This window comes from Desmodus rotundus, chromosome X, assembly GCF_022682495.2.
Source record: "Desmodus rotundus isolate HL8 chromosome X, HLdesRot8A.1, whole genome shotgun sequence".
NCBI lineage: Eukaryota > Metazoa > Chordata > Mammalia > Chiroptera > Phyllostomidae > Desmodus > Desmodus rotundus.
The window spans coordinates 48,023,285-48,047,243 of NC_071400.1; the positions used below are offsets into that span (position 1 = coordinate 48,023,285).

Sequence of the window (23,959 nt, forward strand, 5' to 3'; positions counted from 1 at the left end):
CTATAAAAATGAAAGCCATGGGCTCATTAAATGACTTCATTCTACCTGAACCTATTAATATTGTCTAAATCACTTTAAAAATCCTATGTGCCACTTGTATTGATGAATCTGGGTAAACACTGAGCAGATGGCTGCCTTAGTGGACCACTATTCAAACCACGTATCTTCTCTGGCCCTTGAAAGTCAGGAGCACCAGTTGCCCTGCCATATATACTCAGGCATTTCCCCCAAGCTCAAGTTGGGAACAGACTTAATCTCATCCCACTCTGACACTGGAAAAGTAACAGGTAATAAGTACAAGTGTGTGGTATATCAAGTATGTGTATGAATGTGTACCAGCTTTTTCAGATTCTACCCCGTATTGAGAAAATGTCAAAGACTCGATGGCAAAACAAAGGCTTCCCACCTCATCAGACGGTTTCACTGGATGGCACAGCTACTGCCATGGCCCAGTTTACAAAGGGGAAAGACCCAATAACAGGATCTGGAAGACATTTGGAATGGACTCAAGCATAGCTAAGCTGCCCCAGAAATTCAAGTCAAATGCTTGCCTCAGATCCGTGACCAGGGTAGACTGTCCAATAAAGGCTAGACTCCTCACCAGTGCAGGGGTCAGGGCTAGGCAAGATGATGATGCAGGCAAATCATATGGTAGGGAGCAGCTGCAGTCAGGTGAGGTGTTCCCAGTGCTAGCTTGGAAAGAAATCAATGCCAGTTCCAAAGTATATTATTTCAAAGTCTTCACCTGTGAATGTTTTAGTAAAACGTACCCACAAGACCAACAGCCCATGATGAGGCAGGTTAAAGAAAGAAACAACAAATGGTAACTCAGTTTTAACATTTTATTGGGTAAATGATATTAAAGGTAATAACAATAGTGTCAAAACTACTGCAATATCTTTCCACAGCCATACCTACCAGACCCACATAAACCTTCTCATTTTTCCTTTTGCTCATTTTTAATATTTTAAAGCCATACATGTCATATAAAATGCCCATTTCCAATAGTTTCATCAAACTATTAAGCAATTAATGTGGAAAAAGTATCTAGTTATACTCGAAGGGGTTTCAGGTAATCTGTGATGTCGTACTGTAATCAAAAAAACAGGTTCCTAAGAAAGAAGGAAAAGCTACTCCAGGTAGCTTTTGCTCATTACAAGTCTGACCATGACATCACCGAATATTCATTATGCTGGTGACCAATTCAAAGTGATTTCGGGGAACATATAAAACACTAAAATAACTTAGAAACTAGATCCCAATATTTCAAAAGTAATCAACTTTGATATACAAAAACAGTCAGAGGTGGTTACAAAAGTGTTTTCTCAGTGCTTCTATGTACCAGCGCAGTTACTGGGTCTAGAGCAAAATAAAAGGTTTATTTTCTCTGAAACAGTAATAAAAAACAAGAAAAACATATCTTTGTATATAAAGGATAAATGCTGGTCTTAAGAATAATGTAATCAGAAACCCTTAAATCGAGAGGCACACAATGGGTTTCCACTTTTAAAAAATAAAAGGAAAGTCACCAGTTTATTTAAATGGAGGAGGTGTTCCCACCGCCAAATAAACTTAATTCAATTTAACATCACTAGCAAAAATCACTTAGAAACTGTACAAAAATAAAAAAGTTAACACATTTAATCCTGCAAGGTTTTTGTAAGGACTGGAAGGCAGGCTCTTGGAGCAGCATTTGGGCACGGCTGGGGGCTTCTTTGGTTTGATCTAACACACACAAGAGATGGAACCTATTCCAGGTGACAGTTTCGAATTTCCTGCACATTTCAAGACATAAAAAGAGGCCAGTATACAAATTCCCAGTGTGCTGGGCATTGGGACTGTACGCACGGGGCTGAAAATCTTATAACTGCTTTAAGTGGGGTGGGGGAAAAGAGCAAGCCTTGCACTTCTCCATCAATTACATCGACCTTTCACGGTAAAGGGGACAGGGAAGAGTAGTAGCACATTCTTGTGCAGTCAGAAGGCCACTTAATGGGGGGGGGCAATGTTCTTTTAGAATCTGGTACCTGGCTGACCTTGTTTAAGAACAAGAAAACCCTTCCAGAAATGGAAGCCTTTTGCTACATATCAAAGTAAAATGCATACTTTTTTCCAAGAGGAAAAATACCCAGTTGCATTTGAAAATGGAAAACATAAATGGAACTAATTAACATTTAAAAGGGGGACTATGTAAACTTGTGCTACTCAAATGAAGTTCAAGTATTACTTCTGAGCTGTTTAAAGATCACTGAACTTATACAATATACTGGTGATGAGTGCAATTCACATTTGTGTTTCTGAACAAATAAACCACAACTGGCTAGAACACAACCTGTGCAATTAGAATTTGTGTCGGAGTTAAAAACACATGCTACATATTTCAACATGTTCAAAGGTAATTCAAACCACTTATTTAACATTTTGTAATATACAACAAAGGTGAACGTCTAGCATTTGTTTGAAGCACACTGTTAGTTTGTAGAACACCCTTTACACTACAAAATCTTTTAGTCAACAGCTACTTAGAGACAAAAATGCACTGTGCATTAATTTGAATACAAAAGGAGACAAAACTATCCGTGTCCCCAAGCCATGGTGGGAAATATTGCTGACCTCATCCTCTGAAGCCTGCAGGATGGTTATTTCTTCAGCATAACATTATTACACTGGTAAGAAAATCTGCATATATCTGCGTATATCAAGAAATTTTAAAAATCTGATATGATTTTAGAGTCCGCATGACCAGTCACATGACCTGCTCAAGATTGATTAGCACCGTTAAATACATAAACACACACATGTATGTATGTATGTATGTGTAAGTATATGTATACACATATATGTATGTAATAGATCTTTTCTTTAGAAAAAACTTCTAACCATGAGCTCAACCAGGACGAAGAAAGAGCCTGTTGAACTGATGAGATGATGGGTAAGATGGATGGATATTGGTCTACTTTGTCTCTCCTCAGTTTGTTTTACTTTTTTTGCAGCAGACAGTATCATTCAGCTTGTGCTCAGTTTCCCTAAAAGGGCAAGAAAAAGTTTCCATCAGGTAGCCACTTGTTTTTATACTGAAAGACTAATCTGCTCCAAAATGCTCCCACGTAGAAGTGAAAGGACTCAAAATTCCTTTCTAAAATCCAGCAGCTAGCATTGCCTGACTAATCTCTAGGTTCCGTGGAACTGGCTACCGAGACTGCATTTCAGGCTAACAACTGGCTTCTTAGTTAAGGCATCACAACTGAAGATGGTTGTTTCAACAACAGATGCTGTGGATGAAGGAATACCAACAAACTTCTAAGAACTCTCACCAAAAGGTAAAGCAATTTGCTTTGCCACAATGTCGCAAGCAAAAGGAATTTAGTCAATTATCTCACAATCTACAAAAGGGTTTTGGAATTCTGAACTAGCAGTCTGTCACTTGTCACAGCAACTATATGTATAAGATATGCCATTCGATATTCAGTGACATCTCATACTTTTAAACTATATATTCTGCACAATACTTACATTCATCACTTGAAATATTGGTTTCCTGTTTGAAAAAAAAATGTGTACACACACACACACACACACACATATTTACTACCATAAATTGAAGGTAATCTTTCTCCAAAATCCTGTCATTTTCCCTGGGGATACACATACAGACCTCCAACGGACACTAGGAAGTTCTCTTTGAATGCATCATGGGAAGCCTAGCCCTGCAAATGATCTCGGCACTAACAGCTACATCATATCTAAATGCCAACTCCATTTTAACAGGTGTAACATAATATCAATGTAGTAAATGTGTTTCTATCAAAAGTACGTAGTGCAGAAAGAGATTCAAGCTATTTTATAGTATTTCTAGAACTCCAGTATTGTCCCCATTACAAACATCTGAAATCATGGCATATATGAACTTTTGTTTCACTAGATTATCTTTACCATTCCTTTACATGGTAGCTAAAATTGTCTCGGGCCAATCATGACTTACTGAAACCTAAAGCTAACAAATTGAAATTAATACACGATAGACACATGTCTCTTTTTGGTTATTTGCTCAAAATAATTTTTTCAGCTTAAAAAAATACTTAAGAGAAAGGAATTTGTCTAAAATGTTTCACAATATAGAAACAGTAAGATTTTACAAGAATATTTCTCTAAATTGCCTTTTTTTCTAACCCCTCTTAATTCCACTTAATTATATTCTTCTCAAAGGCACTAAATTCTGTATCTGCTCTCTTCCTGATATTTGCTGCTTTTCAAAATGATTCCTACACATATTTGAAAGGTAGCTTGTACTTTCTTAAGACAGTGTTTCAGTTTGTAAGTTGGTTCTAATGAAGTGACGAGGCAGTCTGTCCTCCGCTAACCAGCACAATGGCATAAATGATTTCTCTCTCTGTGACAAGCTCTATCATGAACCTTCAAATGTTTTATACTGTAACTAAAGTTCATATATTTTAACCATGGTAAAAACATACTTAAGGAGTGAAGACCCTCATATTAAGCTCTCATAGCAAAATCAATTTTCAACAAATTCAAGAGTAACATACAAATACCTGAATTTCATATGAATTACTCCCAAATTCAGCTATGAAAAATTATCTTACTAAGGAAAATTAAGAAAAACCTAAGCAAAATCCTTAAAAACTGCACAATTTCTTCCATCCACAGTGAAAAAAAAAAAGGAACAGAGGCAAGAAAGAATGAAGGAAAGAAGACTGGAAAGGAAGGCAAGATGAACAGAAAGATAGAAATCTGATTGACATAGCAAAGCAAACTTCTATATAATATTGTAAGGAAAGAACCCCCCCAAAGTGATATATGCTGCAAAAAAAATTGATCTAAAATAATAAAAGTTGATCTTCTTAACAAATGCCATTTTCCTACCCGTTACCATGATGATCTTAACTGACTATGTCGAAGTTTCACCATGGCAACGGAAACTATCATCATAAAATGGTACAGTAAAAGAGATAGCTAGACCAAGAAGGGGTAGGATCTCCTGGGAAGAGGTCTGCAGAGAGGCCCAGTGACTGGTTGTGCGGCTCAGTGTCAGGAATAATGGTTATATGGTGGAAGGGGATGCCCAATGCCATTTTGGAAATGATGATGCTGGCGATGAGCAAGGTATTCAGCATAGCTCAGGGTCATCTTTTCACTACGGTACCTGAAAGAAAGTCAGGGAAGAGACAAAGTTAACATAAAGAAATAGGTGACATGACAGCGTCAGACCTAGGAGGGACCTTAAGAGATAATTTTATAGGTTGCTCTTCCATGGACACTGCTCTTTCAGAAGGCCACTCCTCCTGCTGCCGACATCTTCATTATGGTAGTACGCAGTACCCCCTTTGTAAAGTTCTCTCATGCCATGGGTTCTGCAACTCCATACACTCCTGGTTCTTTCTCTGCCTCTCAGACTGCTCCTTATAACCACTCATCCTACCCCTGCCTTGCAGGACTCTTCTACGTTTCTACCTTCAGTCCTTTTGACCCTATGTTCTGTCCCTGTTCGATGAACCCTATCCTCACAGCTTCAACTATGTCGTCTTCACAGATGATTCCTAATCACTACCTCTGTCCATGAACTCTACACATGCATTCAGTAACATACTGGACATTAACATACAGCTATCCCAGAACACACCTGAAATCCAGAATCAATGCATAAATGTGACTCTCCTCCTGTGGGTCCTCTCTTGGTTAAAGGGATCACCTTGGTCCTTTTTATGTAGAGTAAAGCTTTGATTGGTTATTCTTTCCTACTTCTCAATAAGGACTAAGCCCTTCCATTTCTTCCACAATATTTTCTTATCTGTTCCCTCCTTTCTTTCCATCTGACTGCCACAGCTCTTGTTAAGGCTCCCATTTCACCTCCTTGGGATTGCTGGCAGAGATCCTTAGATAATAGCCAAGTCTTCTATCTCATTTTCTCCTTCCAATTCTAATATTTTTAAAATATATTTATTGATTATGCTATTACAGTTGTCCCATTTCCCCCCCTTCACTCAACTCCACCGTGCCCACCCCCTCCCTCCCACATTCCCCCCTATTGTTCATGTCCATGGGTAATACTTATAAGTTCTTTGGCTTCTACATTTCCTACACTATTCTTACCCTCACCCTGTCTATTTTCCACCTATCATTTATGCTATTTATTCTCTGTACCTTCCCCCCCTCCCCCTCCCACTCCCCTGTTGATAACCCTCCATGTGATCTCTATTTCTGTGATTCTCTTCCTGTTCTAGTTGTTTGCTTAGTTTGCTTTTGTTTTTGTTTTAGGTGTGGTTGTTAATAACTGTGAGTTTGCTGTCTGTCATTTTTACTATTCATATTTTTAATCTTATTTTTCTGAGATAAATCCCTTTAACATTTCATAGAATAAGGGCTTGGCGATGATGAACACCTTTAACTTGATCTTATCTGAGAAGCACTTTATCTGCCCTTCCATTCTAAATGAAAGCTTTGCTGGATAGAGCAATCTTGGATGTAGGTCCTTGCCTTTCATGACTTGGAATACTTCTTGCCAGTCCCTTCTTGCCTGTAAGGTCTCTTTGGAGAAATCAGCTGACAGTCTTATGGGAACTCCTTTGTAGGTAACTGTGTCCTTTTCTCTTGCTGCTTCTAAGATTCTCTCCTGTTTAATCTTGGGTAATGTGATTATGATGTGCCTTGGTGTGTTCCTCCTTGGGTCCAGCTTCTTTGGGACTCTCTGAGCTTCCTGGACTCCCTGGAAGTGTATTTCCTTTGCCAGATTAGGGAAGTTCTCCTTCATTATTTGTTCAAGTAAGTTTTCAATTTTTTGTTCTTCCCTTCTTTTGGCACCCTTATAATTCGGATGTTGGAACGTTTTAAAATGTCCTGGAGGTTCCTAAGTCTCTCCTCATTTTTCTGAATTCTTGTTTCTTCATTCTTTTCTGCTTGGATGTTTCTTTCTTCCTTCTGGTCCACACCATTGATTTGAGTCCCAGTTTCCTACGCATCACTATTGGTTCCCTGTACATTTTCCTTTGTTTCTCTTAGCATAGCCTTCATTTGTTCATCTAATTTGCGACCAAATTCAACCAATCTGTGAGCATCCTGATTACCAGTGTTTTGAACTGTGCATCTGATAGGTTGGCTATCTCTTCGCTACTTAGTTGAGTTATTTCTGGAGCTTTGATCTGTTCTTTCATTTGGGCCATTTTTTTTTTTTTTTTGTCTTGGCGCACCTGTTATGTACAGGGGCGGAGCCTTAGGTGTTCACTGGGGTGGGTAAGGCTGGTCGCTGCGCTGTGATGCTTATGTGGGGGAGGGGCCGAGAGGGAGCAATGGCGCTTGCTCTGCTCTCTGCTGGATTTCAGTCACTGCCTCTGCTACCCACAATCAAATTGGGCCCCTCTGGTGCTGGTTCCTGAGTGGGTGGGCTTGTGCATGCTCTAGGCCCCTGTGGGTCTCTCCAACGAATTCTCCTGTGAGGCTAGGAGTTTCTCTCACTGAAGCCTCAACCCCCACGGGTGTTTTCAATCAGAGGTTTGAGGCTTTATTTCCCCATGTGGGAGCCCTGGGTTGTGAGGTCTGTCACCTGGTCCACCAGCTGCTGTCTTGCCAGCCAGCTGCAGCTTTGCCCACCCCTCTCCACAATCCGCCACCTCGCTGGGTCTGCCAGCCGCCACCTTGCCATGAGTCCTCTCCGCCCGGTTGCCTGTCTTGGCCCCTCCTACCGGTCTGGATGAATGTTTCTTCTTTGTCTTCTTGCTTGTCGGACTTCCATACAGTTTGATTTTCTGTCAGTTCTGGTTGTTTTTTGATTTTAAATTGTTGTCCTTCTTTTGGTTGTGTGAGGAGGCACAGTGTGTCTCCCTATGCCTCCATCTTGGCCGGGAGTCCCAGTAGACCCCAATTCTAATCTTACACCTCCCCAAATCCGTCTGTTTTTAAAAACCCTTCAATGGCTAGCAACTGCCTATAGAATCAGGTCTAAACTTCTTAGTCTGTAACTCAAAAGCCTTATGATCTGATCCAACCTACCTTCTTTCCCATATGCTCCTCTAATGACCACCTTCTATATGTACACTGAAAGACAGGCCAAATTGCACTATTGAACATTCCTCAGAACTTGCTCAGTATTGGTTCTAGGCCACCTACATGCATTGACTCACAAAGTTTTCTTTTAGGTAATCCTTTTCCTCCCCCACACTCTGCCTGTCAAATATTCCACCTATTTTTTAAGTCTAGGTTCAAATCTACATCCTCTTTGAAATTTTCTGTTACTCCCAACCCTCCTGGACTTCCTCATCCCCCACTTTATGAACTCATGTCATCCATCACATTCTGTCTTATATTAAAAATCACTTTTGTACATGCCCTTCTATTACACTGTGGACTCAGGGAGAGCAGAGATGAAGGCATTTTCAAATTTGCAATTGCTCAGAACTGAGGAGAGTCCATTTTTAGATGGTAGGCACTCAATGTGGTTTTATGGAATTAAAATAAATGGAAACCACAACCCATTTTCCTAAAATGTTTGATATTTTCCTTTTAAAATAAGTATCCCTATTATCCCATGAAGAAGTTTATTTAGCATTTCTGAGTCTAGCCTAATTGTATATTTCAGCAAGCTTTCATGGGAAACTTCTATCACTGCCAAAATTCTAAGCTTAAATTCAAATTTGAGGACTGCTTATCGGAATCCTGGGGTTCTGCTAAGCCATGTCAAAAGCTAGCCAACAGCTAATTCAGGTAACTTTCTTCAGTAATGTAGTGTAAAGTCCCAAAGGATTTGCTCGTATAAAGCCAGAGTAATCACACAGAGCTAAAATAAAGATGGGAAGGTTGGGCTCATGCATTGTACAGGCTTTACTGGCAAGTACAGTTCCATTGTATCCACCCTCAGTAGGACCCAGCTATGCATTTCCACCCTGTTTCAGAAAAGAAAATCAAGTATAGTTAGAGAGATTCCCCCCCCACCAAAAAAAACCCCACATAAAGGCTTACAGGCATATGTATCAAAATGTACTGGTTACTCTTGCACTAGAAAATGCCTTCTGTACCTGGTCAGTTTTATGGTTTTCCTAAATTCATTAGTAATCGGAGCTTTGTATCCTCCTTTCCTCAGTAAGGAGTCTATGGTCTGAATATGGTCCCATCCTGCGAAGAATAGATCAGATAAAATACAGTCAAGCACATGTAAAAAACACCTTTTGTTAAATACAAAATGACTTTCGAGAAAGTCAGCTATCACTGGCGCCAAATGCCATGAACTCCTTGGGTCCTAAAAGCCACACAGAAGAGCTAAGATTTCATTCTGTACAGAAGCAGGTTCACCACCACACATCTTAAATTCTAGCTCTCCACAATGGCTACGGTGAGTAACAGCAATGGCTTCTTTATCTCAACCACATTTGAAGGCAAGGAGGCTGGCAGTAACTGCTCAGTCACATCTCAGCAACAAACCACAAACAGTGTACTCTCCTCTAAAAACAACATCTTTAAAAGGAAGGGGAAAGTCTAAATGTCACTGTGCCAACTCAGTAGTCTTTAGGACTCCCACAAGGTAACTGCTGTTCCTAACGGTATCTTTTGTTGTCAATCGAGTGTATTTGGATATATTCAAGAGCATGTTTAGTGGTTCTGACACTGCATGGCATACTAATGTCCAAGGCCCTCTATCTGTTATGTATGCTTTATGAAGTCAGTGGAACTATAAGATTAAGACATTTTTTAAAGCAACTCAAACAAATCTTCAGATAGCTGCCTTCATGATTAACTCTCTTGTGTGGGGGTTTTGCTGTTATGTATCTGGCATACTTATGAGCTAAACATGGGAAAACCAAATTACAAATACTTTCCGATGAGAAAAAAAGCTCCATAAAGTAAAGAAGAAATATTCATTTCAATGAACATGAAACTAGAATTTAGTAGTGGCTACAAAGGACAAAATACTACAGAGTGAAAAGTTATTTTGTGTTACAGTGGTGGTTCATAAAGGTTTGTGTTTTTTCTGTGCAATAGAAAAATGTTGATTAGGAAGTACAGACCAAATATATAAAACACTACTTCATGTATTCTCAATGTTCCTAACCTTAATGGGAAAACCCATGATCTTAAAAATAGCAGGATGAGTAATGACAACCACCTAAGAATGAAATGTTTGATGCTGACAATGAACTGTGGGGCTGACTGTCAAACAAAAGGCTTGCTTATACCATACAAGGGTATATAGCACACAATGGACTAAGGGAAAATGGCTCTTCAATTTGTAGCAAACTATTGCCTAAGGTAACACCCTGCTTTTTACAAATCTTTGCTTTTTTTGAAAGTACACATTGGTCCGTTTTTGCTGTCAAACTTTAGTGCAGAAATTCAACTTCTGTGTAATTCACCAATTTCATATAGACATTGCAGTGACTGTAATGGAAGAGTCATTTCTTATAATTTGACATTGATCAATTATCAGACATAACTGCAAGGTCAGATATTGCATTTCAATTTGTATATTTGCTTAAATTCTTCACCAGATCATATGAAATAAAGGACAACAATGACCTTGCTCCTTTGCAACCTCCGGTAGGTAGGTGGCGGTGCGTTTTGATCCTTTTTCATTGATGAATTCTATTCTAATGCCATGTACACCCACCTGAAAGAAATTGGCAGTTTTATTAGTACAGTGTTCTTCATAGAAATAGAAAGAAAAAGTTATAATTTAACTTTCAAGCGAATGCAGTTCTTCCTTTTCCCCTTGTTTTGGAAGGGCACGTCAGTTTTCTCTTTCCAAAGTATTGAATTTGGGTTTAAATGCCATTATGATGGCCATGGAGACTGAAAACATTGATTTGTATGTGCCAAATATGCACTGGGCTACACTATTCTGTTTGGAACCAAAACCATTCTGGTGTTGTGTGTAGATTAAGACAGTCGATGGCAAGAATCCTGCCCCGACTCACAAATTAGGACTCATGACAATAAGGAACTTGACCAAGGGAACTGACTTTAGAGCAAACAGCAAAGAACTATCCTGTTTTCAGGAACAATCACCAATTCAAATTAAGTTCTGAAACTTCTGGAGCTACTGACTTCTTTCCCAAACTGCCTCATCTCTTAAAGAGACTACACTGCCATAATTTAAGTATTTGCTTTGGGTTTGAAAGCCATAATGATAGCCATGGAGTCTGAAAACATTGATTTGTATATGCCAGCATGTGCCCGTCTTCGCTATTCTGTGTGGAACCAGAACAACCGTTCTGGGGTTATGTGTAGAATAAGACATATATAACCTTAAATTATATGTAGATAAGCAACACAGATCAGACTGAAACAACAACAACCAGATCTTACATGATCACTCATCACATATAGGTTTTCTTAAAACAATGTATTATGGCTTAAAGTAGGCCAGTGACAAACCCTCACTGTGTCTGCATCGCTGCCATCACACACTGTTGCTACACTTAAGCGCAATAAGGGTTTCTGTTACTTAGGGCAGGGAATTTGTGCAGTTTCTTATGTAACTTTTTTTTTAAAATGTGAAACAGACAAGCTTGGTGATGCCCTAAGAAAGATGGTCTTCTAAGGCAGTGTGGGCAATTACTTGCCAATGTTTTTAAAAAGTAATGTACTTTTTCTTTGATTAGTATCCAATCAAAAGGAATCTGTCCTTTCTCCATAAATCTGACATAGAATAGTGTATATAGAGCTGAAGATCATAAAAAGTACAATGCTTGTAAAGATTGATAATAAAAATGAAATTTCAAAAGCTTAACAATTCCATCCTGTTCTCCCAAATCTGTGGTTGCTTTAGATCAATGGTTCCCAAGTGCGGTAGAAGGTCATCCAAGGTACTAGAGGGAAGATGTGAGGCCAGATAAACCTTTTTACCCAGGAAAGAGGCTTTTTTTCAGAGCAGATGACTGAAATCAGACCTTTACTCTTTCTGTCTGCGTGGTTGTGAAGGTCTAGAAGAGGAAAGGAGGTCCATAAAAACTTCTTTTGCTTCTTCTGCCCTTAAGCTGAAATTTTCCAATCTTCCAGGGAATAAAAAGTCCTCTGGAAAATCCATTTCATTTCTCCCCCAGGTCTTAATCCACCCATCCATTAGAGTCTATCAGATCTTCTGAGCAGTTTATGTTTTTTATTCAAGCCTATCTCTTCTATCTCTTTGGCTATTTCTTCTATCTATTTAATATTAGTATTCTCATGAATCTCCTTTTGCTGAAAATGCAATCAGGGCAGCTGTTTAAAAACTAACACAATCAGGCCTCCCATGCCCTGTGGGGAATGACTGTGGACAGCTGAGAGGAAATATGAGTACTTAGCTATCAGGCATTTCCAGGATAAAGGACATCTACTAATTTCCCCAGTGCCTGACACAGTACTGAGACAGTAACAAATTTGTAATAGTTTCTGTATACTGACTTTCTGGTCAGTGACTTTGAAATCTTTCCTTTAACATTATCACATCCTTCATAATTTGTTGATAAAAATACCCAGTATAAATAATTTCTGCTCCCATCATTCACTGAAGTGAATTTTGCACCTCCAACTCAATTTATAAAAACCTATCATGTTAAAATTGAAAAAGAATTTTGGTGCTTATTGAGCTTTCTAATACAAAATGTGGGAGGAAGAATGTTTCCCTGCCCATGGGATGAGACTGTTAGACTATGTCAGTGGTGTTTAACTGGTATGAGGTGGGAATGAGGGAGGGGACTGCAAAGCTTATCAGAATTTTAGGAAGCTTCATGTTTCAGCAACCATGTAGTTTGAAAAAAGAAAACTCCCTTCTGATTTTTATTCTAGGTTAACTAGATAACCTGTACTAATCAGTTGAGCTCTGACAAACTGTAGCTGTGTATTGAAAAAAAAAGTGATTTAGGCAAATTGAAGGTGATTTAGAAACATAAATCCTTTCTCCAACAAAAATTTCAGAGATTTTAAAGCCTAGTAACTTAACAATTAAAAGTTTAAGACCAATTTTATGGTATGCGAATAATATCTTGCTAAGACCAAACTGGAAAGACATGTTCACCAAAATAGAAATTGACTTATTCACAAATAAAATTGAGTCAGTATTGTATTTTGAGAAGGCCCCCAACATCAAATTTGATATTTAAAAAAATCAGATTTCTCCCATTTTGAATTAGTGCCACATTTACAATTTTAAGTTCTATTCTGTGTTCCTATGGTCCTGAACAATTGAAAGCTCCTGTAAATTGAACTGCAAGTACAGTGATTTAAAATTGAATCCTTTGTGAGTAATAATGTATTTCACAGGTAAAAAATATATTCTGCAAAGATATAAGGCCCTAACCAGAGTGAGTCCCTTTTTTCAACTGTTGGAATCAGGACAATGGTAATAACGCTGGAAACGAAATCAAAGTATTATAGCTTTTTGTCACCTGTTGAGCAACAGCATTTTCCTTACTCCTAGGACACAGATGCCACTAAATAGTCATACTGTGCAATCAAGACAGGAGAGCGGAAAATGGCCTGCTATGGAGACTGACTGAATCTGGCCAACCTGTGGAAATCACTGGCTTTGCAAATTAGGTCATTTCCACTGAAATGAGCACCAACACTAATTCTCTATTTTTTTGAGAGAGGCATCTGCCTATCACAGCTGCAACTCCAAAATATAACCCTTATGTGTAATAATTGAATCTTCCCTTAGACAGATTGGAAGATCCTTCAGCCCAGCAGTGTCCCAAGAGGCAAAGGCTGTAGTTGTAATTATCTGCTGGATAAGAGATCAACTAAATAGGGAATCGGGATTCCCTGAAGCAAACTTGCTCTAAAACTCTATCACAGTAACTTTCCATTTCTCAGGATGAATAAGGAGGTAGCATATGGGAAAATTACGTCACCTAACATACCCCTAACTACCACTACCCAAAGGACTGCCAGGTGGGCAAAAACTGGAGATTTGCAAATCTAGTTTTACCAGAGTCTGTGGTCATTTTCAAAATTATTAGAAGGTCTCAGAAAAAAAATGCTTTCAAGTTCCATCAGCTGTGATAATATCCTTTTAATCAAGACCGCACTTTTGCTAAGCAAAGCTATAAATCAACTAGAATGGTAGTAAATTAAATGTAGGACTTATAGATAAGAGGATATGGAATTAAACAGAGCTGTATCTGTGTGCCGAAGGAATATTAAGGCCAGTTCAATAGATTTGTATGTCATGCTAAAAAGAAAGCCATATTTATTCCAAACCATTCCATAGCAAATGATTTTTCATTAATGCTATTATACAGTCTTTTGTTTTTAACATCACCTAGAATGATTAAATATCAAGATTAATGTTAGGACCCTAAAATATATATATATATATGTTAATTATTCTGGGGTTCATTATTCACTTGGGGGATTATGCATCCCCAATTCCACGCCGCCTCAGCCCCATCCTCTTTCCTCTCTTGTCTATTTTCTCTATTTGTTCACTCCTGTATGAGAGAGCATGTGGGCACAGGGAGAAGAGATACATGCAAATTAATCAATTTTGCTACACAATAAAAGGTTTGTGTAGGAGAAGAGATTATAAATAATGGCTAAAATGAAGCTACAGACTGTCTGCAGATTTCATTTATCCTTGTTATCTGGTCCATTGTTAGAAATGCAGCTTCATTTAAAACTATTATCCTCTAATGCAGTGACTCTCAACACAGGGGCATTAAAAACTGCCCTCCTCCCACACCATTATAATACATGGTCCATATTATGCTCCTCACAGTTGCACAAAGTTTAATATACCCTAGTCTGTCTATAAGGCAAGTCTTGGTCCTATAATCCACTAGCAGCACTACCAAAGGGTATCGCTTTTACTCGGGAGCCGAATCAGCAAGACAACAAACAATGCGGACATATTGAAACATGAAACAGAGGTATCTGTCTAAAAGCATCAATGACTATGAGATGTGTTGTGTCTAAGTCAAATAGGCTCCGCCCAAACTTTGGATCATTTGGTTCCACAAGTACCTCCACAGTCCTGATCCTCAAAGCTAAAGCTGCCCCTGTTCACATCCTGGCCAATAAAACCAATTTACTTCCTCAGGTTCATCACGTCTTAGCAAATGCCACAGTTAGTCCCACTCTTCCCCATTTTCAGAACCAAATGTTGGGTTTTTCTGTAACAATATGGCCATAGCTCACTCCACTGATTTTCAGTAAGTTCACCTTGAAAAAAATAAAAAAAAATATATCAGGAGGGAGAAGAATCAAAAATCGTTTGAAATGTCTTTGTTGATGATATCATTTGGCAAAATATGCTTTCCAACTAAAAAAGCAGTCACTGGTTGGTCATTCGCTTAAGACTGGCCTGCCAAGTTCCATCCAATTGAATGAAAGGACATTGTTCCTAATGAGAGTAGCTCAGGATGTTTGACGCACTCCCTAACATCTAGAGGTCGGCATCATAGGAGACATGCATGCTTTCTTACAAAACATCCTGTGGTACCATGGACAGAAAAAAAAATCACTGCACTGAACAGTCCATGGGTCTGATCCAGAGTCTGACATTTTTTACATTCTTAGGAGGAAAAAGCCATATGTGGCATTTCTCCTAAAAGCACAAAAACCATAGTGCAGCATGGTCCACTCTTCCATGCGTGGCCCCACAGTAGCTTCTGCCCCATTCCCAGCTCGGACTTCTGAAGACAGTGAGTCTCCCCTTTACCAATGAAAGCAAATTCAACATAGGGGAGGAAAATATGCCAAATGTGAGCCTACTCCAAGTTTATCCTCCTGAATGATTCATATGTGGGCAAGAAAAATTAAGATTTTAATCATAAAGGCTGATGACAGTTTGTGTACATTCTAACGAATCACTTTCCCCTATTCTGATACTACCCCCAAAAATGTAGACTACATATTGGCCATATCTGCCCATCAAATCCTCAAAGTTGTGATTTTTGCATCGCTTGAATCCACCTACCAATTTTGGAAGTCAGTCTGATGTTTTGAAGGTGCTCATCTGATTAACAATTAACACTTAACAATTAACAACTGTTAATAAAGAACATGTCAGATTCTGGATAGATAATAAATTTTAAAAACAGTGTTGCAAGGCGAGCTGGCGGCACTGAGAAGAGGAGACACAGCAGTCACCCTTAGTGATCCTTTGGCCCGGGTCTGCTGGACCGGGACCTGAAAGATAGCCACAATGGCCGAAAATGGCGATGATAAAATTGCTGCTCTGGAGGCTAAAATCAGTCATCAAATTGAGTATTATTTTGGTGACTTTAATTTGCCATGGGACAAAATTTTAAAGGAACAAATCAAACTGGATGAAGGCTGGACACTTTTGGAGATAATTATAGAATTCAGTAGGTTAAACCATCTAACAACAGACTTTAATGTAATAGTAGAAGCACTGAGCAAATCAAAGGCAGAACTCATGGAAACTAATATAAAACCAAAATCAAAAGATCTCCAAACAAACCCTTCCCCAAAGTGACTGAGTAGTATAAAAATGATGTAAAAAACAGATCTGTTTATATTAAAGGCCTTGCTATTGATACAACCCCGGAGGACACAAAAGAATGGTCAAGTGTTAAATATTCAGATGAGAAGAACATTGCACAAAGCACTTAAGGGATCAGTATTGTGTTTGACAGCATTGAATCTGCTAAAAAGTTTGTGGAGAACCCTGGGCAAAAGTACAAAGTCAGACCTGCTAATACTTTTCAAGGAAGATCACTTTGCAAAAAAAAAAAAAAAAAAGAAAGCAAAATAAAGTGGAAGCTAAATCACAAACTAGACAAGAGAAAGAATAAAAACAAAAGTTAGCAGAAAATACTGAAATCAAATCTTTAGAAGAAAAGATTGGCTGCTTGCTGAAATTTTGAGGGGGCCTAGATGATCAGACCTGTAGAGAAGATGTGCACATCTTTTTCTCAAATCATGGTGATATAAAATAGATAGGCTTTGCCAGAGGAGCAAAAGAAGGAATAATTCTATTCAAAAGAAAACCTAAGGAAGAACTAGATAAAGCCAAAGATGCAAATAATGATAACCTACGACTAAGGAACAAAGAAGTCATATGGGAAGTACTAGATGGAAATCTGGAAAAAGCAGCATTGAAAAAAATCATAGAAGATCAACAGGAATCCCTAAACAAATGGAAGTCAAAAGGTTGCAGATTTAAAGGAAAACAAAAGGGAAATAAAGCTGCCCAGACTTGGGTCTGCTAAAGGAAAAGTACAGTTTCAGGGCAAGAAAATGAAATTTGACAGTGATGATGAACGTAATGAAAATGGTGCATGCGAACCAGGACAAAGAGCGAGAGAAGAACCAAAGAAGGACTTTTATCAAAACAGCAGAAAACAGAAAATGGTGCCATGCTGGAGACCAGTAGTTTATTGAATTGTTTATTCATTTTAATTAGGTTTTCTGCTGCTTTTGTCTTTGGGAACTTTTAAAAAGAAAACCAAATTAGGTCCACTGCGATGTCCACCTGTAAGAAAGGGAAATTTTTTGTTGTTTAGCTTGCATGTTTTTTGTTATCCAAATGAAGATATTTTTTGATGTACAGTTCTGTGTTATTTCAGATAATTCAAATATCAAAAGAAAGATTCTGGTATTAAATTGCCTTTGTAATATGAGAATTTATTAGTACAAACTAATAAAACATACTGTATTAAAAGAGCAAAAACTTAGTTTATATTTTCTTTTTCTGCCCAAAGTATTTGAGAAAGAGTTTATCTTAAACCAGAGTATCCGCTGTTGATTATAGGCCATTCCATGATCTGCTTCCCGGCTGGCTTTCTGTATTTACTTGGGCGACTTGATAACAGTAGAAATAATTACTTATTGTAAAGTCCATGAGACTTACTGATTTCTTTTTATGAAATTTGTATGATACTGGCAGGTCGTATTGCAGCTCTATAAAACAGAAAAAGCTACCTAAGGATAAAAATTCTATTTCCAAGCACTTGCCAGCCTTAACTAAAAACCACCCCATGAATTAAAAAAGCACTAAATGCTGATAAATGGAATGTTCTAGACCTGTCACTGTAACCTGGTATCCAAGGACTGCCGTGATGTATCCCCAAGATTAGCCATGGTAAATTGAGTCTGGCATTTCTGCTATTTTGGTCACTTATACCAAAATTTGAGGTTATGGGGAAGAGTTTAGAAGGATAACAAGTGGACAAAAAAGTATATCCCATGAAAATTATAGTTCCTAGTTTTAGTTTCCCAATGAATAGCTAGCAATCTCATAATAACTATGCTTACTTTAAAATTTTGTCTGGATTTTAGTAGTGATAGTAAGTAGCTAATTATTTTCCTACTAAGCTCTCAAATGAAAATCCATTTTTTCATATTCTTTCTTTCTAAAGAATAATGTAAGTTCTCCAGACTCACTACTGATCCATTTCAGAGGCATGACAGTGAGTCTACCTGTCCCGTCATATTTGACAACATAAATTCTAACTCTAGGTCGCAGCTCTCAAATTTTAATGTGCAGTCAAATTGCCTTCAAATAAAATCCTGTTGAGGTGCAGGATATAAGTCAGTAGGTTTGGGTGCAGACCAAAATTCTGCAAGTCTGACAAGCTCCAGGGATGTCAGCACTGATGATCTAAGGACTGCGCTTGCAGCGGCGAGGCCCGGGCTGCTACACTCCTGGGTCTGCCCTAAGGTGCTCCGTGTTGCACACTCTTATTCCTTAAACTACATAAGGAGTGACAATACTGAATATAATAGGAAGACCTACCTTTTACACATTACTAATTATTAAGAACAGTAATAGATCTAGTTAAATGGTAATACCATAGTACTAATTCCTAGTTTATTATTGTGTAAAAAACATTTCCCCTTTATTATACTCTTATTTCAGACTTATCAAAATCATTCGGATTACAGTTAGCTTCTCATTGTATGCTTCCCCCATTTTGATGTTTGTGAATATTATCAAAGTTACTAATAAAAATGTAATAAGAATGAAAAAAGTGTTTCGGCAATTGTTTTAACTCAGTAATTTTTACTTTTGTAAACCTTAACAATTGTAAACATGAACTATGCTTTTGTTTATAAAAATAGTGCATGCACATTACCAAAAAGTCCCTTTAGAAGAGTATAAAGAAGAAAATAAAAATGACCTGGAACCCTAGTCTGCCTAGGGACAACTCTTGCTTTTGTTATTTAAAAAACCATCTCCTGAAGGATCTGAGACATCACAAAGGAATATATAAACACACACACACACACACACACACATTTATTTATATATATACAGCCTAACAATATATATTGTTAGGCTGTTTTTATCTATGATCTGACCAGTTCCTGTAACTGTCCTTGCTTTCAAATCTCCTTAAGTGAGACACTTTTAGAAGCAGAAAAAATAATATAAAAATGAATTTAAAATACTAGAAAAATTAATGTAAAATGATAATTGATTGCAAAGGCATCACTTGGGCCCAAGTAACCTTTTAATATAGTCTACTATAAAAACTGTTTCATCATCTACCTCAGATGAGATTGTACTTTTCTGTTGTTATTTGGTGCAAAATAAGAGCAAAGCTCTCCTTGACCAAAATACATATGTGTTGCTCTTCTCTAAAATCCTTTGCAAACTAGTTACCTTTAGCTTGGAAAGTAGTTTAGTCTCCATGGACCAATTCTTGGCTTTTCCACGGCTTAGTTAACCAAAGGGCCAATTAGTGCCAATTTTGATTCATGTAGGAGAGTTAGACATCTTGTCTGTCAGGAACACAAGCCTGCCAATTTATTTCACAAAGGCTACTGAACAGCAATCTGATAACATTTATTTTAACTAATAGCAGACATACAGCTCTAAAATACCTGGACTAGGTAATAATCACCCCCATGAACTTTTAAAGAATTAGTTAAGACTTTAAATAAAGCATGGCTAATGAAGAGGTGCTTTGAAAAGCTATGAAACCAAACATGTTTATATATCATTTTCAGTGAAAGAAACTGTTCTTGCATTATGGATTTGCAGAGAACCTGTGACAGCTCGAGAGTGCAATTAAGGGAAAAAACCCATTTCTCTGTAATGATTAATTATAATGAACATTCCGTAAAAATTGAACATCCTGAAGCTTTCTAAGGAAAGTTCAGGCAACGCAGGTGACCTTTAAATTAAAAAGCCTGCTTTTAATCAAAAGTTAGAAAAATGCATTCCTAACTTTTTATTAAGGGGATGTGAATTTATAGACAAGGAAACTAAAGTTATAAAATTTTTCTTAAAATCCAGAGATGTAAATTAGTTTGCTTTTCAAAGGCTGGGGGAAAAAACACCTCTTGGCAAATGTACCTAATATTAAATAATATTGTTTGCCTGATAAGAAACTAAGAAAAATTTTATTCAGGTTAGAACTGTACATTGATTATCTGACTCAATATGGTTTTACTCAGTCTACAAAAGAGATTTGTTCCTAAAAACTTACATATGAGTTAAATTTATATAAACTTAAAGTTATGAATAAGACTATAAAGCAACCCTATAGTGAGTCCTTCTGCAAAGCAAAATGTCTAATTGTAAAGTAAATAATCACTCCTTAATATATTTGCTTATTTTAGATTTATACATATAATGTTGCCTTAAAACAGGGATGATACAGTAATAAAATAGAGCTATGTATGGTTTAGAATGGAGTATTTTTCTTCCTAAAGAAAATTATTTTGTGAAAAAGAAATCTAGAACGTGCAATTTCAAAAACTGAACTTTTTTTTTTTTTTTTTACTTTTGTTGCCTACATTTAAGGTAGCAATAACTAATTTAAAAGTTAAGGACCTCTTATTACTTGTCAACAGTTAGTGGTGATTCATTCACTGGGAGTAAAATGAAACAGAAGTCATTTTAAAAAGGAGATTTACAGCATCACACTCTGTCATCACCCAAATGACCTTGGGTGTTATGCAGTCTAACTTTTCTAGCATTCTGATGAGGAAACAGAGACCCAGAAAGGTTACCAAGCTGGGTAGTGGCAGTCAGGAAGAGAACCCAAATCTCCTTATTCCCAAAAGGCAAGACTCTTTTTTATTAAGTGCTGGAGACACACACACACACAGAGGCAAACTATACAGGAAAGAAGACTATACTGCAACTACTAAGGAAAGGGCTAGAAGAGTTGACAGAGTCACCGAAAGCAGGAAGACACCCCCCCCCCCCCCCCCGCACCAAACACCACACTAAAAGAAAGCAAGAAGCAACTGGAGGAGGCCTAAGAATGAACAACACATGCCATTTCACTAAGAGTACCAACAGCTAATGGAAATCTGTATTCCTTAAATCACCTTCTAGATGTTACTTTACTTTGTTTGGCTTGCTTCCTTACTAGGCTTCTGATACACTGACTTGTTGGTTCACAGCAAATTCTTTCTAGGTGGCCAGGAAGCATGAAGCATTTCTTTCCCAGTGTCCCACAGCACTTGAAAAACATTTAGAGTAGAGCATCAGGACAAAGGCTCAGTTATTGTTAAGGATAGTGACATCTTACATAAAAATCTCAAGGTCCCTAAGAGTACACTGAAAGTTATTTTCCTAGATATATAAAGCATATATGAGCATAGAAAGCCTATATATCTGTATGCATATATAGATATAAAGACATAGTCTATATATAGATATGTAAATCTGTATGAGTTTAGATGGATATATGATATACAGGCTTCATATACCTATATCTATAAAGATTTACAAGAGGAGACCTAAAAACCCCAGAATTATCTTCTGGAGGGCAGGCCCTTTGTCCTATAGGCTTCCCCTGCTAGGTGAGTGTTCCAGGAACCCATCTGTATCACCGTACCAGCTGGCGTTATTGTGAGAGGCTGCATTTGGCTTTAGGGATTTTTTTTGAAGACCCTTTCAACACGTTTGCCCATTTCATGATGGCTGATTTACGAGTGCATCCGCCCCCACCACGCTGAGTGTTCAACAGTTTTTGACCAAAAATGGCATGACCCCTGTGCCCCACCTTCCCTATTCACCTGATCCTGTCCCCAGTGACTTTTTTGGTTGTTTCCCCAGATGGAACTGTCCTAAAAGGGAAACATTTTGCTGATGTGGAAGAGGTGAAACAAAAAACTGTGGAAGCACTAAAAGGCATCAAAATCACCAAATTCAAAAACTGTTCTGAGCAGTGGAAAAAATGTCTCAATTAGGTGTATTGCATCAAGTGGAGAGTACTTTGAAGGTGACTGAAGTTTAAAGATGTAAGAATACACACACAGTTTTTAATAAATAAATTCTGTTTTTTTGGGTCCCCCCCATGTGTGTGTGTGTGGGGGGCATATAGGCTTCATATAGATATAGGCTTCATACATCTAGGAAATATATATATATATATATATTTCTAGATGGATATATATCAAAAACATATATCTATATATCTATATAGATTTAAATATCTATATTTATATATCTATTTATATATCTATAGATATATATGCGTATGTATACTTATATATCTATAAATATCGATGTTGATATCGATATAGATATTGATGTCAATATTGATATATAGGTTTTTAAGGCCAGAATCTTAAGTTAGAAGAGAAGTAAGACATGGTGTATATCATAGTTGAGGAAAATAAGTAAGGGGGTAGACAGAACATATACATACAACTAGAAGACATTTCACTTGGTGACTTAGTGAGTCACACTAACCATCTGTGTATGAATGGGAACTTTGTTTTCAGTGGTAGTTGAGAGGAGCTAGAAAAATGTAAATCTTTAAGGGAAGAGGGAAGATGAAAAGGACAACATGAACTTCTAAAATAAATGAGAGATAATGATGGTAGCCAATTTATTCATTTCATCTGTTTACTCTCATGAAGGCTGTTACAAAGCATGATATTATTAACTGCAACCAAATACTTCAGCAATGACCTGTGATCGCTCAAGAGGTGTGCTTTGAGATTGCTTCTAAGTGAAGTGCAGCTCTCGGTACAGGAGTCCAACAAGCAAACTCATGTACAATGACAGATGCTTTGGTACTTTAGGAACAGAGTGAGACGAGGGGTTGTAGTCTAGCTCTAAAATTCTGGGACAGCTTTAAAAAAATTTTTGACACCCCTCCCCCTTTGCCTGCCCCCACCCAGCCACCGCCCCCTCCCCAGGCCATCACCACACTGTTGTCTGTGTCTGTGGATGATGCGCATATATTCTTTGGCTAATCCCTTCACCTTCTTTTATCCAGTCCCCCTTCCTCCTCCCCTCCGACAGCTGTCAGTCTGTTTCATGTATCCCTGCCTCTGGTTCATCAGTTTATTTTGTTCATTAGATTCCACATAAAAGTGAGATCATTTGTCTTTCTCTGACTGGCTCATTTTGCTTAGATAATAATCTGCAGGGCCGTCCAAGCCGATGGAAAGGGTAAGAGTTCCTTCTTTTTTACAGCAGGGACAGATTTTTGACATCACACAATAATCATGCTGGCCAGCCCCAGCCAGCACAAGGTGATTCCATCTAACTATGTTGGGTGTTAAAAAGGACACTGTATCTTAGGACAGCAATGTTTTGCTCAAATAATATTGGTATATACAAGTGAGACAGCAGTGATACCGGGAGCTGGGTATCTCAAAAAGTGCCCTATGGTTTGTAAAAAAAGTTATTAATCTATTGAAATATGATCTATTAGTCTACTTTAGAATATAGATACTATTTGTTCCTCATGCCTTCAAAATGATCATGTCTCTGGACAGTGAAATAAAAGATGCCCAGCTACATACATTTTAGAAAATATTTTGTCTTCTGTCAGCAAATTGCTACAGGAGCTTTCCACAAGATCACTGGTAGGATACTTGCTGTACACAAGTTCTACCAACAAAAAGCTTATTCATTTATATCATCTTGAAAACGAGCAGCTACAAGGTGACATACCTAGAATTATCCCTCAAGTTAAACTCTAGCTATTATAATACCATTGGTTTTATATCCTTTCAGGTCTTTAAAATTAAGAGACATAGGCTCCCAAACAGTGTGACTATGCAAGTCCCAGGCTATGTACCACAGTAGAGCGCT

At 37.8% G+C, this 23,959-nt stretch overlaps 1 protein-coding gene and 1 pseudogene across 2 annotated transcripts in view; one reads left to right on the forward strand and one right to left on the reverse strand.

Moving 5' to 3' along the window:
- Positions 1–828: 828 nt before the first annotated feature.
- Positions 829–23,959, reverse strand: part of AMMECR1 (AMMECR nuclear protein 1) — a 148,328-nt gene continuing 125,197 nt past the window's right edge. The window contains exons 4-6 of one of the 2 annotated variants that reach the window (XM_053917121.2): positions 10,519–10,609; positions 9,024–9,120; positions 829–3,026 (exon numbers count right to left, since the gene is read on the reverse strand). In XM_053917121.2, the coding sequence (XP_053773096.1) occupies positions 2,969–3,026; positions 9,024–9,120; positions 10,519–10,609 (246 nt within the window). In that variant the 3' untranslated portion in view covers positions 829–2,968. Of the gene's footprint in view, positions 5,162–9,023; positions 9,121–10,518; positions 10,610–23,959 lie in introns of both variants that reach the window. The other variant, XM_024551624.3, reaches the window with a different exon arrangement.
- Positions 15,437–17,384, forward strand: LOC139440548 (lupus La protein homolog pseudogene; annotated as a pseudogene).